Source organism: Taudactylus pleione, unplaced genomic scaffold (genome assembly GCF_031769625.1).
Source record: "Taudactylus pleione unplaced genomic scaffold, aTauple2 ptg000209l, whole genome shotgun sequence".
NCBI classification, from domain to species: Eukaryota; Metazoa; Chordata; class Amphibia; order Anura; family Myobatrachidae; genus Taudactylus; species Taudactylus pleione.
The window spans coordinates 1058080-1070308 of NW_028284611.1; the positions used below are offsets into that span (position 1 = coordinate 1058080).

The window sequence follows — 12229 nt, forward strand, 5'->3', positions numbered from 1 at the left end:
CCAAAGACTCAACGGCTGTGTGTACTGCATACAATCCTGAATCCGGCCTTTAGTGTCAAATGAGGCTCACAAAAAAAATACTTTATTATTATTAAAAAACAGCAGTAAAAAAAATCTGTACGTCAGATGATCAATACTGAAACTCTGCCCAGGGTGCTGCTCCAAGCTGGATTTTATACTGTATATAAAATGACTATTGCGACATCACGGATAACCAGTCACATTCAAGCTCATTTGATTTATAAATTCTACAAAGTGTTTGCTTTCTGCATTAAACAGATGGGGAACGAGTTTTAAACTAGTTTTATTCATCATGGAAATAACCTCACGGGTAACTTTCTAGCAAAAATGCATTTCCTCAATGCTAAATAGTATAAATAACTGTTACCGTAAAAGGGCTGATTCAGAGTTGGAGTTATGTAAAAAAATGCATTAACTTTGCAGCTGGATAAACATGTTGCAATGTAAGGGGGGCAAATACATTTATTATGTTTGCATGCAGGGTAAATACTGGCTGCTATTGTATGCAGCCCACACATGCTGGACAGCTGTATTATTACCCTGCAATTTACATCTGAGCTAGGACAAATCCCTCCCACATCTAATTATCCCTGCACATTTACCATCTGCCCCCTTCCCCCTTCAGTGCAATATGGTTTCACCAAGGTGCAAAGTTACTGCTTTGTTTTATTTTGCTTTGCTCTTAACTCTAAATCAGTCAAAATACATTTTTCCTATAACCAGGATGTCAACTTTTTACCCTTTTCATGTTGAGATATGGAGTTTGCGGATTGGGTATGAAATACCAGCGGCTGAATAGCCGCTTGTTCAAATCCTGACCCCGGAAGCACGATAGATTAAATCCTGATGCCAGCTGGTAAGTACACTATCCCTCTCCTGTCCCCCCCTCATTTGGTGGTGTCTAACCCTAACCTCCATGGGGGGTTCTTAACCCTAGCCTCACCCCAGTGTTGCCTAACTCTAACACCCCCTTCCTGCACCTTAAACATAGCTTTCCCGGCGAGGCCTAACCCTAACCTCCTCTCGGTGGTTCCTAACCCTAACACTCCATCCCCACAGCCTAACCCTCCCCAGGGGGTGCCTAACCTTAATTTCCCCCCAGGGCTCTCTAAACCTAACCCCCCATCCCCGGCGAATGCACGGATACTTACTCAGACCATACTTTCGGATTTCTGGCTTTCACGATGCCAACGCCAGTATCCTGATCCCCTTCGGGATATTGGCGTCAGCATTTTGACGGGCGGCGGGATTCCGGCGTCAGTATTTTGACTGCTGGAATCCTGTCTGCCGGCATATAAATTACATAACAGAGTTTGCTACTGTGCAGTCTCCATGATGCTCCTTTAGAGAGGCACCAATACATAACCAAGATGGCACCATTTGGTCTCCTTCACATGCATGGTGCCATCTTCTCACTGTGAGACAGTGGGACACATGTGTTCCACTTAGCTTCCAAATACCCTACGATATTCCTAAATACAGTACCTATTACTGCTACATACTGCTACTGCTTACATATGCACTGCTAACCTCATACATCACTGGCTGGTGCCCTGTATGTTCCACTCAAGCTCTGCTCCATCATCCAGATACTGAGTGTATGTATGTAGCTGTGAGTATGGTTGTACACACATACTACTGCTCAATGAACCATACTGTTGGTTAAATACTGGACTGTTTGTTGCTATTGGATCCACATATGTATACTGTGTCTGCTTATACCCTCGCTATTATTACATATTCAAAGGGCAATGGGCCCAGACACACAAGGCAACAGTCTCTCTTTTCCCTAGCTCAGCTATGTTCAACTACAGTAGCTTTACTCCTGTCCTGGTGTAAAAATCGATAATAGATCAGTCAATAGAAAAACAGGAACAACTCAGTTCTAGTGTTGGCAGTCATAGTACTTTTCCAACATCCACTTTTATATGCATCAGCAACTGGGGAAACAGCAAAATGCCATCCAAATGTACACATCAGGCCATGACATAGGGAGAAGGGGGTCATGTTATCTTACTGCAGCACAGAGAAAAATACTCTCAGTTTTATGCAAGCAACAGAAACCATGTAAAATTGTAACCAATTAAGTGACTCCAGACACTGCCAGCCTGGGTGAGGTTATACCCTTAATTAAACTACTGGAAAATCATCTCAAGAAGCTGTTGGATTAGATGAAATTAAGGTTTTCCACAAAGAGTGTAACTATGTTGGACTTGTAGATTGAGTTTTTTATTCACTTTACCAGGATCACTACATTTTTGGCGACCATGCTTGATCTCAGGTTTAAGTCACATGTAATGTCTTTCTTGCCAACTGACACAGATCTTAAGAGAGCTCCTTGCAAACAAGTTGTGAGCTCAAATGGCTCATACCACAACATCTCCTACTTCACTTTCTCCTAAATTGCTAGGAGTAAATGCTAATGCAAGGAAAGACCTGACCTTTCCCAAGAGACTCACTAGTGATGAGGATGAGTCAACTCAGTGCACCAGCATGAAACATTATGACACCTGGTCAGACTTAAAAGAATTGCCAACATATATTGATACCTCCACCATAACTCAATCTGCTACAGAAAACATCAATAGAATTGTCGAGGGTTACTTTAATGATAATGTACAAATTAGAATCTCATGGATAATACCATTGTGCACCACATATTATTAAGCTCTTTGCCAAGATTGTGTTTGACAGCATATAGAGTATTACTGTAATTTACTTGGGATTTGGGACAAGAATCAAAATTATATTAATTCAAAGTAAAATTCTGACCACATGAAGACAAGGTTAGAAGTCTCCACGTAATTATCACCACTATGCACCCGTACAATGATATTGAATAGCGATGGTGACAGTATACAGGAAATACTAATAGGTGTAGACTCTGTTGTTTAACACTCTAAATTTCCTCATTGCTCATTTCAGCTTTTCCTCCTTCAGTAGATGTTGAAATATCAGCTCCAACTTCTCAACTGTCTTCTTGAGGTCACTGCAGCAGCTACATCTTGTTCTGGAGAGCTACTTGTAACAGGAGTTGATGTTCTGCATCTTGTATCTGTGTGATATTATTTAATTGGGCCTGTAATTTGCTAGTTGAGGAAGTTTGTTATTAACTTTTAGATTAATTAACAGTTTTCCTTTTAGGCTATTAATTCTTGATTAATGAAATTATTCTATAGGGTTGTATAGTTTATTAAACTGCCATCCTGTCTGCCCCTGCCTGTGCCACTATATTTCCAAGATGTACTGTATTATTTTTTAAACTGCCGAGTGTTTGTGCCGCTGGTCTGTTGCTTAGTTTAGACAGTCATCTCACTGCAGCCTTTAGCCAATATGGGTGAAAAAAATATTGTGAGCTGTGAGGTGTTTAAAATTGACTGGAAACAACTAGAAATTAATGTTATTCATTCTACTAATACTGTAGGAACAAAAACAGGCTCAAATTACATGATTTTAGCTGTTTTTATACATTTTTAAAGAAATCCAAAACCAAAATAATTGAGGGTGGTGTTAACAAAACATGACAATGATTTAGAAGCAAAACTAAAACACGGGGTCTACTCTGTGCATTTCTCTAGTATCACACTATAGTATCTGGGGAACACTATAGTATCTGGTAGACGTGATACTCGGAAGTAAGAATCTGTATACTAATACCCCTTTTACACCAGAGCTAAAACCCAGGTTATTGCAGGGATAACCCAGGTAGCTCCTTGGTGTAAAAGGGGAAAAGGTTGGATTGCCAGGTTGTGTGACTCGGCAATCCAACCCAGGTAACTTGCAGGGTTTAACATGGGAGTAACCGGTGACACCCTACAGTGTAAATGGCGCAATCTGGGTCACGGTGACCTGGATTGTGCCGCATGCCTGCTGATTGGCCAGCTTCAGTGGCGCTTGGAGATGATGTCATCGCCAAGCATCCACTTCAATGCCAGAAAAGCCGGGTCTCTATAGACCCAGCTCCGGTGTGAACGGCGCCAGCTCGGGAAAATCCTGGATCGGCGCTGGGGAAATTCCGGGTCTGATCTGGATTGGAATCCTGTTCCAACCTCCGGGACAGACCTGGAATTTCGGTCTAAAAGCTGTATAAGTAATAATAGGGAAACAATATTAGGATCGCTAGGAAAATCATCCAACTCCCAGCAAATTATGCTAATTGTGTTAGACCATGTACAGTATAAAGTACAAATGTTTGTTACAGCTGAGAGATCTAGACAATTACATTTTATAATATAATTCTGGAGGTTTTGTCATTCTGTAAATCTAACTATAGAAAGATCTATGGTGTATTTTTTATATTGCAACTTTTTTCTGTTAGAGAACACATAAGCAAAAAGTACATTTATTCATCTGTGCCAGCAAATTAAATCCCAATTGGTCCTGAAGAAAACAATACAGAATGCACCTGCATGGACTGACTAATAAAGAGATTAGGCCTTTTGCGTTGATGCAAAGAAACAGGTCTGATATTGAAATTGTTAAATCATCCTCCCATTTCTGGGGTCTTTGTGTCTCAGTACTCTGTAAGGTATGATACATTGGTGATTGGGGGCACACACTATCTCAGCATTACAGATCATAGTCACCAGGTGTCATTGCAATAATGAGCTGCAAATATGATCCCTGCTGATTTCCCCTGTATATATAAGGCAATTAGATATACAGCAAACATTTTTTCTTTATCTCTTTTATATAACTATTTCAAAATTTGTGTCATGCATTGAAACCTGTATGGGAACATGTGACTGTCTGTAATGATTCCATGTACATATTCAGCACAATAGTACCGTCCTGACTGGTTTGTCCACATTTACAGATTGTAGACTGATGACTTTTACACTGCAGCGCAAAAATACGTGAGAGAGATCATACATCACATGTGCTAGAAACCTCAGAGCCATCGGTCAGTTCATGTGACAGATCATACATCACGTTACTGAGAGACCTCAGGGCCACCGGTCAGTGGGATTATTCCTTATATGGAAACATTAGTGAGAGTAATGTATCAGGATACCAGCCGTACTATAATGAGGGACATCTGTTATATCATGAGCTTCCTACTGGTGTCTGGTAAGTAATTTATATACTGTACATAAGAGTTTGAAAATATCTCACTGGATAAAGCGTGTTATTTTACATCATGTAAGCTAAGAGTTTGCCTTTGGATGCATGCTTTTGTGTAACTATGTATCCACCTACAATGACAATTGAAAATTTGAAGCTGGTATTGAACTGTTAAATATTACAAAATTAACATTGCTGTCAATTTGCTTAAAGTAAGGTACTGATGTTTATCAGCTTATGTGGATGTAAGAAAACAATCGGAGATACTGGTGGAACGAATTGTTATCATGGTGACCATTCTGAAAGTCCATAATGGGACACCTGTCATGTCTCATGGCAAAAACATTTGTATAAAATAAAAAATAATAAATTATTCAAAACTTTTAACAAAAGAATGTTGCCCTTCGCAAAACTAGAACAAAAAAATGCAGCGCTGGCTTGAAATGAAAGTGTATATATATATATATTTATATATATATATATATATATATATACATATATATCTCAAATGTTATGGTTTTGGCAAAACCACCAGCAATAGTTTTGGTACTTTTCTGCTTTGGTTTTAGATTTCTTTACAATTGCTAAAAACAACTAAACTCATGTAACTTGGACCTGTTTACATGCAATCCAAGACCAGAGCTTTGGTATTTAAATCTGAGTTCTGAACTTACAGCAGACACGAGCCGGGACTTGGTTCTATTCCAAACCCCAAAAGTGATACCCGCCGGGACTCAGTTCTGCTCAAAATCCCAAAAGTGTTTTATGATCACAGGCAGCTTCTCCTGCACGCCCCACTATTTTTTTTTTGTAAATTATGAACGACCAAGTTGATTTTCTGGGCAAAGCATCTGACATGTTCACCAAGTTGTAATAATTAATTAATTGATCAATCAATCAATCAGTCAACATTCATTGATATTTTGGATGCTTGCTTTTTAACAAGACTTTTCACTTCTCTGATCTGGTTTTTCTTATCATTTTAACTGCTCTTCCCTCCTCCATCATAAATTTGCTTCAGAATAACAATATTAAATGAAATGGACAAATGAATAAATTGATTATTTCCCTGCCTTCCACTACATACATACTCCACCGACACTGGGCCTCTGATCTAGTTCTTGATTTATGAAGACATTTTTGGTTTCTAATATGGAGTTGTATAGATTATTAAACTGCCATCCTGACTGCCACTGTAGTGCCACTCTGTTTCCTAGATGTGCCTTGTTGGAATTTGAACTGCCACATGTTTGTGCCACCCACTGCTGTCGCTCAGCAGAGTCAGCCAGCTAGCTTGGTGCAAATTTTTGGCCTAAACTGGATTAAACTAATATGGTGAGCTGGGAGGCAGTTTTGCCAAAACCAATGCCTAAACACGAATTTAATACAGATCCAAAACTACATATGTATATAGTCAAATCAGATGTAGTGGCACTCTCAGGGCTTGTAATCCACCGTATACATGGTGTAATAACACCTACCACACAATAGGTACCTCCGTGTGGTCAACATTTCTTTTAATACAAAATTTCATCAGGACAAAGGTGCAATGCATTATGCTTACCTTATATAAGAATAAGAAAATCCCCAGTGATGAGACAGCTGCCACTTCCCATTTGCCGTCCGTCAGGTACTGGTGATGTCACTGCAAGTGCGATGTGCGCCCTCCGGCGCTACCCAGAAGTCCCTGCGGAGGATGAAGAAAAAATCAGTAGATAAGATCACCAAGTGCAATAAGAGCCAAGACCACAAGATGGCAGTAGAGATGAAATACATATAATAGCTAAAAACACACAGTCAATTAACTAGGAAGAGTATACAGTGTCCCATGCTTGCTAAATAAACTACCATAATGGACCATGCAACACCACATAATATATAAAGACATACACAGATACATAATAAAGAAAGTCAAGATCAATATAATCAAACCTACTAGTTATAGACAAATGGTCCAAGGTGGAGAGTACATATAAATTCCACACCACCCGTAACATAAAAAGATGAAAAATCTATTTTTGGCAATCAACAATAATCAACTAGAAGACCATCAAACCAGACCACCTAATGTGTCTAGCCATATATCACAAAAATGGGGTCATGCACAAATAAACAAAGTAATCAAATATATGTCAATATCCTATACACATTCTTAAATCCATATTATTGGAATAATCAGAAAATAGTAACATTATATTAGATGAAATATCCTAAATGATTGGTTTCATTCAATCCATAAGGGATTATGAAATTCAGGGAGAATATCTATCGCGCTTCAAGTTGTAACAGGTGATTCGCTCTATCACCCCCTCTAATTTGTTTCGGGACACAGGGCCTGATTCAGACCCAGTCGCAAGCACTGAGCCGGCTCCGACATGTGTATGCGCAAGACCTGGCTAGCGACGGGTGCTCCATCACTCTGGGTCTCGCACCAAAGGGGGCGAGCTGTCGATGGTGAGTGACAGCTCGCCCCATTTGGTAGGCGTGGCCGGGGGGTGGTTTCACAAATGGAGGCGTTCCCAAGCAAATGTCTGCCATTTGTGGGCAGCCCCACTGACATTACAAGTGATGTCAGTGGGAGAGCTTCCGGCTCTATTAGAGCCAGAAGCTCTCTGGGGCTTGCGGCCACGAGACCCTACCACAAGGGTCTCGTCGCAAGCCCGATGGTCGCAATGGTCTTGACCATCGCGACCATCATCCTGGCCACTCGCAATAGCTGTGGGTAGTCACCCACAGCTATGTAAGCGGCCAGGAGGCCACACAAAAAAAAATGCCCAGATTCAGAGCGAGTGCTCTTTCAGAGCATCCGGCTCTGAATCAGAGCCACAGTCCAAGATTTATAGTGAATGGTTGCTAATGATTGTTTTTGTGCCTTAAAATGATGAGCGACCAGTTGGTCTTGATCCTTCCCCTCCGGTGCCACCCGCATGGCTGACCTATGGAGGGTCATCCACTCCTTAAATTGCCTTGTGGTCTTGCCTATGTACAGCAGACCACAAGGGCAATGAATACTATAAACAACAAATGTACTTGTGCATGTTAAAACATGCTTGATGGGAATTTGTTTGCCTGAATGGGGACGTAGAATATACTGTCCACTCTCCATATACTGGCATGCCATACACCCAGTACAGGTGTAACATCCTGGCTTCCATTGTAGTAAAGTACTTTGATGAACTGCAGAAGACCTGGCATTTGCTAGATATGCAGCTGAATATACTGACAAAGGCACTGACCTACAGTCACCGCTCACTCCTCATCTTGTTATTACAGAATTTGTGGAGGAGTCCACTTGTGTTCTTGGGCAGACTCTGTTTAACCCATTCCTCTCGGTATTAACCCAAGCATCAGCCCTTCACTGGAGGTCAGAAACATTGCGGGAGGACAAGAGCCATTTATTACCAACTAGGGGTGAGGGGGGACATAGAAGTACTGGTCTTGCCCAAGCCCAATTTTTGAAATACACCACTAACATTATGACTATGTACCTGCCCAGATGACAGTGGTACCTACTTATTGCAGAACACAGGCATTTATCTCTGGAGTCTTTTTTAATTACACGCTGTCCACTGTTTATTTAATATCCCCTTAACTAGACTATTGGCTTGGATCATGGTTCTGTCTGAAGTTATGCGTACTTACTGCTAATTTACAAATGAATGTGTTATTCACCTATCCACAGAACATAGGTTTTATTATCTCTTGAGCCTTTTTAGTTATATACCCTTCATTGATTATTTTATCTTCCCCAAACTCGACGATTAGCGTGGATTTGTTTTTGTTTAATGTTATGTATAACTACTGCTGATTTACTTGTTCAAGTAGCGGCTGTTTAGTACGGAAATATATATATATATATATATATATATATATAGCCACAGTGGTCCGGCACTCACATAACATATAACTGCGCCCGATGCCTCCACAGAAAAGCATAAATACCACAACATGAGTGCGGCACTCAGGGCTGTAAAAGCGTTCAATAAATGTAACACTGCAAAGTGGTTACAACGTTTCAATCATTTATATGATTTTCGTCAGGTACCTGATGAAAATCATATAAATGATTGAAACGTTGTAACCACTTTTCAGTGTTGCATTTATTGAACGCTTTTACAGCCCTGAGTGCCGCACTCATGTTGTGGTATATATATGGTATATATACTTATATATATATATATTTTTTTTTTTTTTTGTCTTTCTTTGTTTTGTTTTGTTTTTGTTATTATGCATAGCCTTTACTCATGCCCATCCAAATAATCCCGACCCTCACTGGTCTTCACACCAGAGACTGTCATGTTTATTTGGTTTTGGAAAATTCAAAAAAGTGGTTGGAACATAGGCATTTTGTTGCATTCACATTAATATTATGATTGAGGATAGTTTCTTTTGTGTTTTTCACAATAGTCACCTGTTTCAGAGGTCGCCTCAAATTGTATCACAATTGTTACTGTACATATCTATATTATGTTAATATTTTTTCTGTATCATCTAGTCTCTGACATTAATGTCTTTGTCAAGACCATCGTGACCATCGGGCTTGTGACAAGACCCTTGTGGTAGCGTCTTGTGGCCGCAAGCCCCAGAGAGCTTTCGGCTCTAACAGAGCTGGGAGCTCTCCACTGACATCACTTGTGATGTCAGTGGGGCCGCCCCCAAATGGCAGGCATTCTCATGGGAATGCCTCAGTTTGGGCAGCCACCCCCCCGGCCCACCCACCAAAGGGGGCGAGCTGTCATTCAACATCGACAGCTCGCCCCCTTTGGTGCGAGACCCGGAGCGACGGATTGCCCATCGCTAGCCGGGTCTCACGCATGTGCACGAAAGAGAGAGAGAGAGAGAGAGACAGACACAGAGAGAGAGATAGAGAGAGAGACAGAGAGACACACAGAGAGACAGAGAGAGAGAACAGAGAGAGAGAGAGATAGAGAGAGAGAGGGAATAGAGAGAGGGGGAGATAGAGGGGGTAGAGAGAGAGGGAATAGAGAGAGAGATAATTGAGAGAGAATAGAGAGAATAGAGAGATAAAGAGAATAGAAAGAGAATAGAGAGAGAGAGAGAATAGGGGAGAGAGAGATGTGTGTGTCTCTCTATGTCTCTCTCTGTGGCTGTCTATATCTATGTGTCTGTCTCTCTGTCTCTGAGAGAGAGTGAGAGAGACAGAGAGAGAGATAGAGAGAGTGAAACCGACAGAGAGAGAGAGACACAGAGAGAGAGAGAGAGACAGAGAGACAGAGACAGAGACAGAGACACACAGAGAGAGAGAGACACACACAGAGACACACACACATAGACACAGAGAGAGATAGAGAAAGAAAGAAAGAGACAGACACAGAGAGAGAGAGACAGAGAGAGACACACACACACACAGAGAGACACAGAGAGCGAGAGAGCCCAGAGAGAGAGAGATAGATAGAGAGAGGGAATAGAGAGAGAATAGGGAGAGGGAGAGAGAGAGGGAATAGAGAGAGATAATTGAGAGAGAGAATAGAGAGAGAGAGAATAGAGAAAGAAAGAGAATAGAGAGAATAGACAGAGAAAGATATATAGAGAGAATAGAGAGAGAGAGAGAGAGAGAGAGAGAATAGGGGTAGAGAGTGAGGGAATAGGGGAGAGAAAGAGAAAATTTGGGAGAGAGAGATGCTTGGAATATGGGGGAGAAAGTAAGAGAGGGAATATGGGAGAAAGAGTGAGGTGGAATAGGGGGAGAGAGGGGGGAATAGGGGGAGAGAGAGGGAATAGGGAGAGAGAGGGAATAGGGAGAGAGATAGAGATAGAGAGAGAGATAGAGGGGAATAGGGGGAGAGAGAGAAGGAATAGGGAGAGCCCCGAGAGAGAGCAGGAATAGGGAGAGCCCCGAGAGAGAGATACATACACAGAGAGAGAGACACACACACACAGAGGAATAGGGAGAGCAATCCACTGGTGGGCCCTTCATGCCCCTGTCCCACACTGTCTGTGGGACACACCAAAGCAAATTTCTGCTGGTCACTTATGTGTACTACAATCTTATATAAGTTTACGCTTCACTTCTATTAAATATTGACGATCACTTGTCAATGGCTGTTGTAAGAATTTTGAAAAGAAAGTACTTATTAAGGTATTATTACTATTAATACTATTATTACTATTATTATTATTATTACTTTCTATCCATTTAGCAGCAGCATATTATACACCAATGAACTGATAATATTTGTTATTATTCACATGACTACCTGCCCATTCTCAGATGATGTCCTGCAGAATAGATCTATATTTTTATATTTTTATTTCTTTATTTTAGTATATTATATGCCTAGTATTACATTTTTAGGCATTCTTGGTGAGAAATAACTGATTTTGGATGCCGGTCTGTGATCTAGGCATTTGCTCTAATTTGCAGGGAGATTGGGCAGCATTATACTGCAGCATGCTGGGGAGACAGATGTCTCACTGAACAATGTACAGTAACAAAGAGCATTTTTCCCTGCATGCAAAAAATAGAGGGAATATGATGCATACACAGCACATAGTACTAACATTTTATATGTCACTAGTTAGACCACATGTGAGTAGGATAAACAGTCATTGGAACTGATAACCCAAAATTGCTGCCTCATGTTTTTATTATGTTCATGATTTCTGTAAAGCACCTTCAGTCCTATTAGAAAAAAGCACTATATAAATTTAGCCCCCTGATCCTCCTGGTGTACATTAACTAGGGGACCACAGGAGCTAAAGGAATTTGAAATGGCCCACCAAAAATGGTGGCACCTAGCATGGGCTTCCTTAAGATGGTTGCTGCACTCTTGTTGGAGGATGCGCCATTCCAATAGGGTGGAATACCAAAGCCAGAGCTGTGACTGTGTGTGACTACGAGCAATGCAGTGCTGGTGGAGAGTGAAGTCAGCGGTCTAATGGTGGATATGAGTTTAGGCTGGCCTAAGCACCTGCATTTCAGGGAGAGTCAACCCTGTTTTGGCTGGGCAGCAGGCTGTAGTACAAGATAGCACAGTCTTTTGACCAGAACTGGGCATAAACAATTTGATCAGGTTCCCCTGAGAAAGGCAGTGAAGTGCTCAATAAGCTGGGCAGTTAAAGCTAGTCCCTGGATGCAGAGGGAGACTCCAGTCCTGGGTAAATGTCATAGAGAGTGTCTTCT

General features: G+C 41.1%; 1 protein-coding gene across 2 annotated transcripts in view; it reads left to right on the forward strand.

Moving 5' to 3' along the window:
• The first annotated feature begins 4912 nt into the window (after positions 1-4912).
• LOC148517803 (transmembrane protease serine 9-like) overlaps positions 4913-12229 on the forward strand; it is a 267334-nt gene continuing 260017 nt past the window's right edge. For both annotated transcript variants that reach the window (XM_088478151.1, XM_088478152.1), the window contains exon 1: positions 4913-5091. In XM_088478151.1, coding sequence (XP_088334277.1) covers positions 5001-5091 — 91 coding nt within the window. In that variant the 5' untranslated portion in view covers positions 4913-5000. The remainder of the gene's footprint in view (positions 5092-12229) is intronic.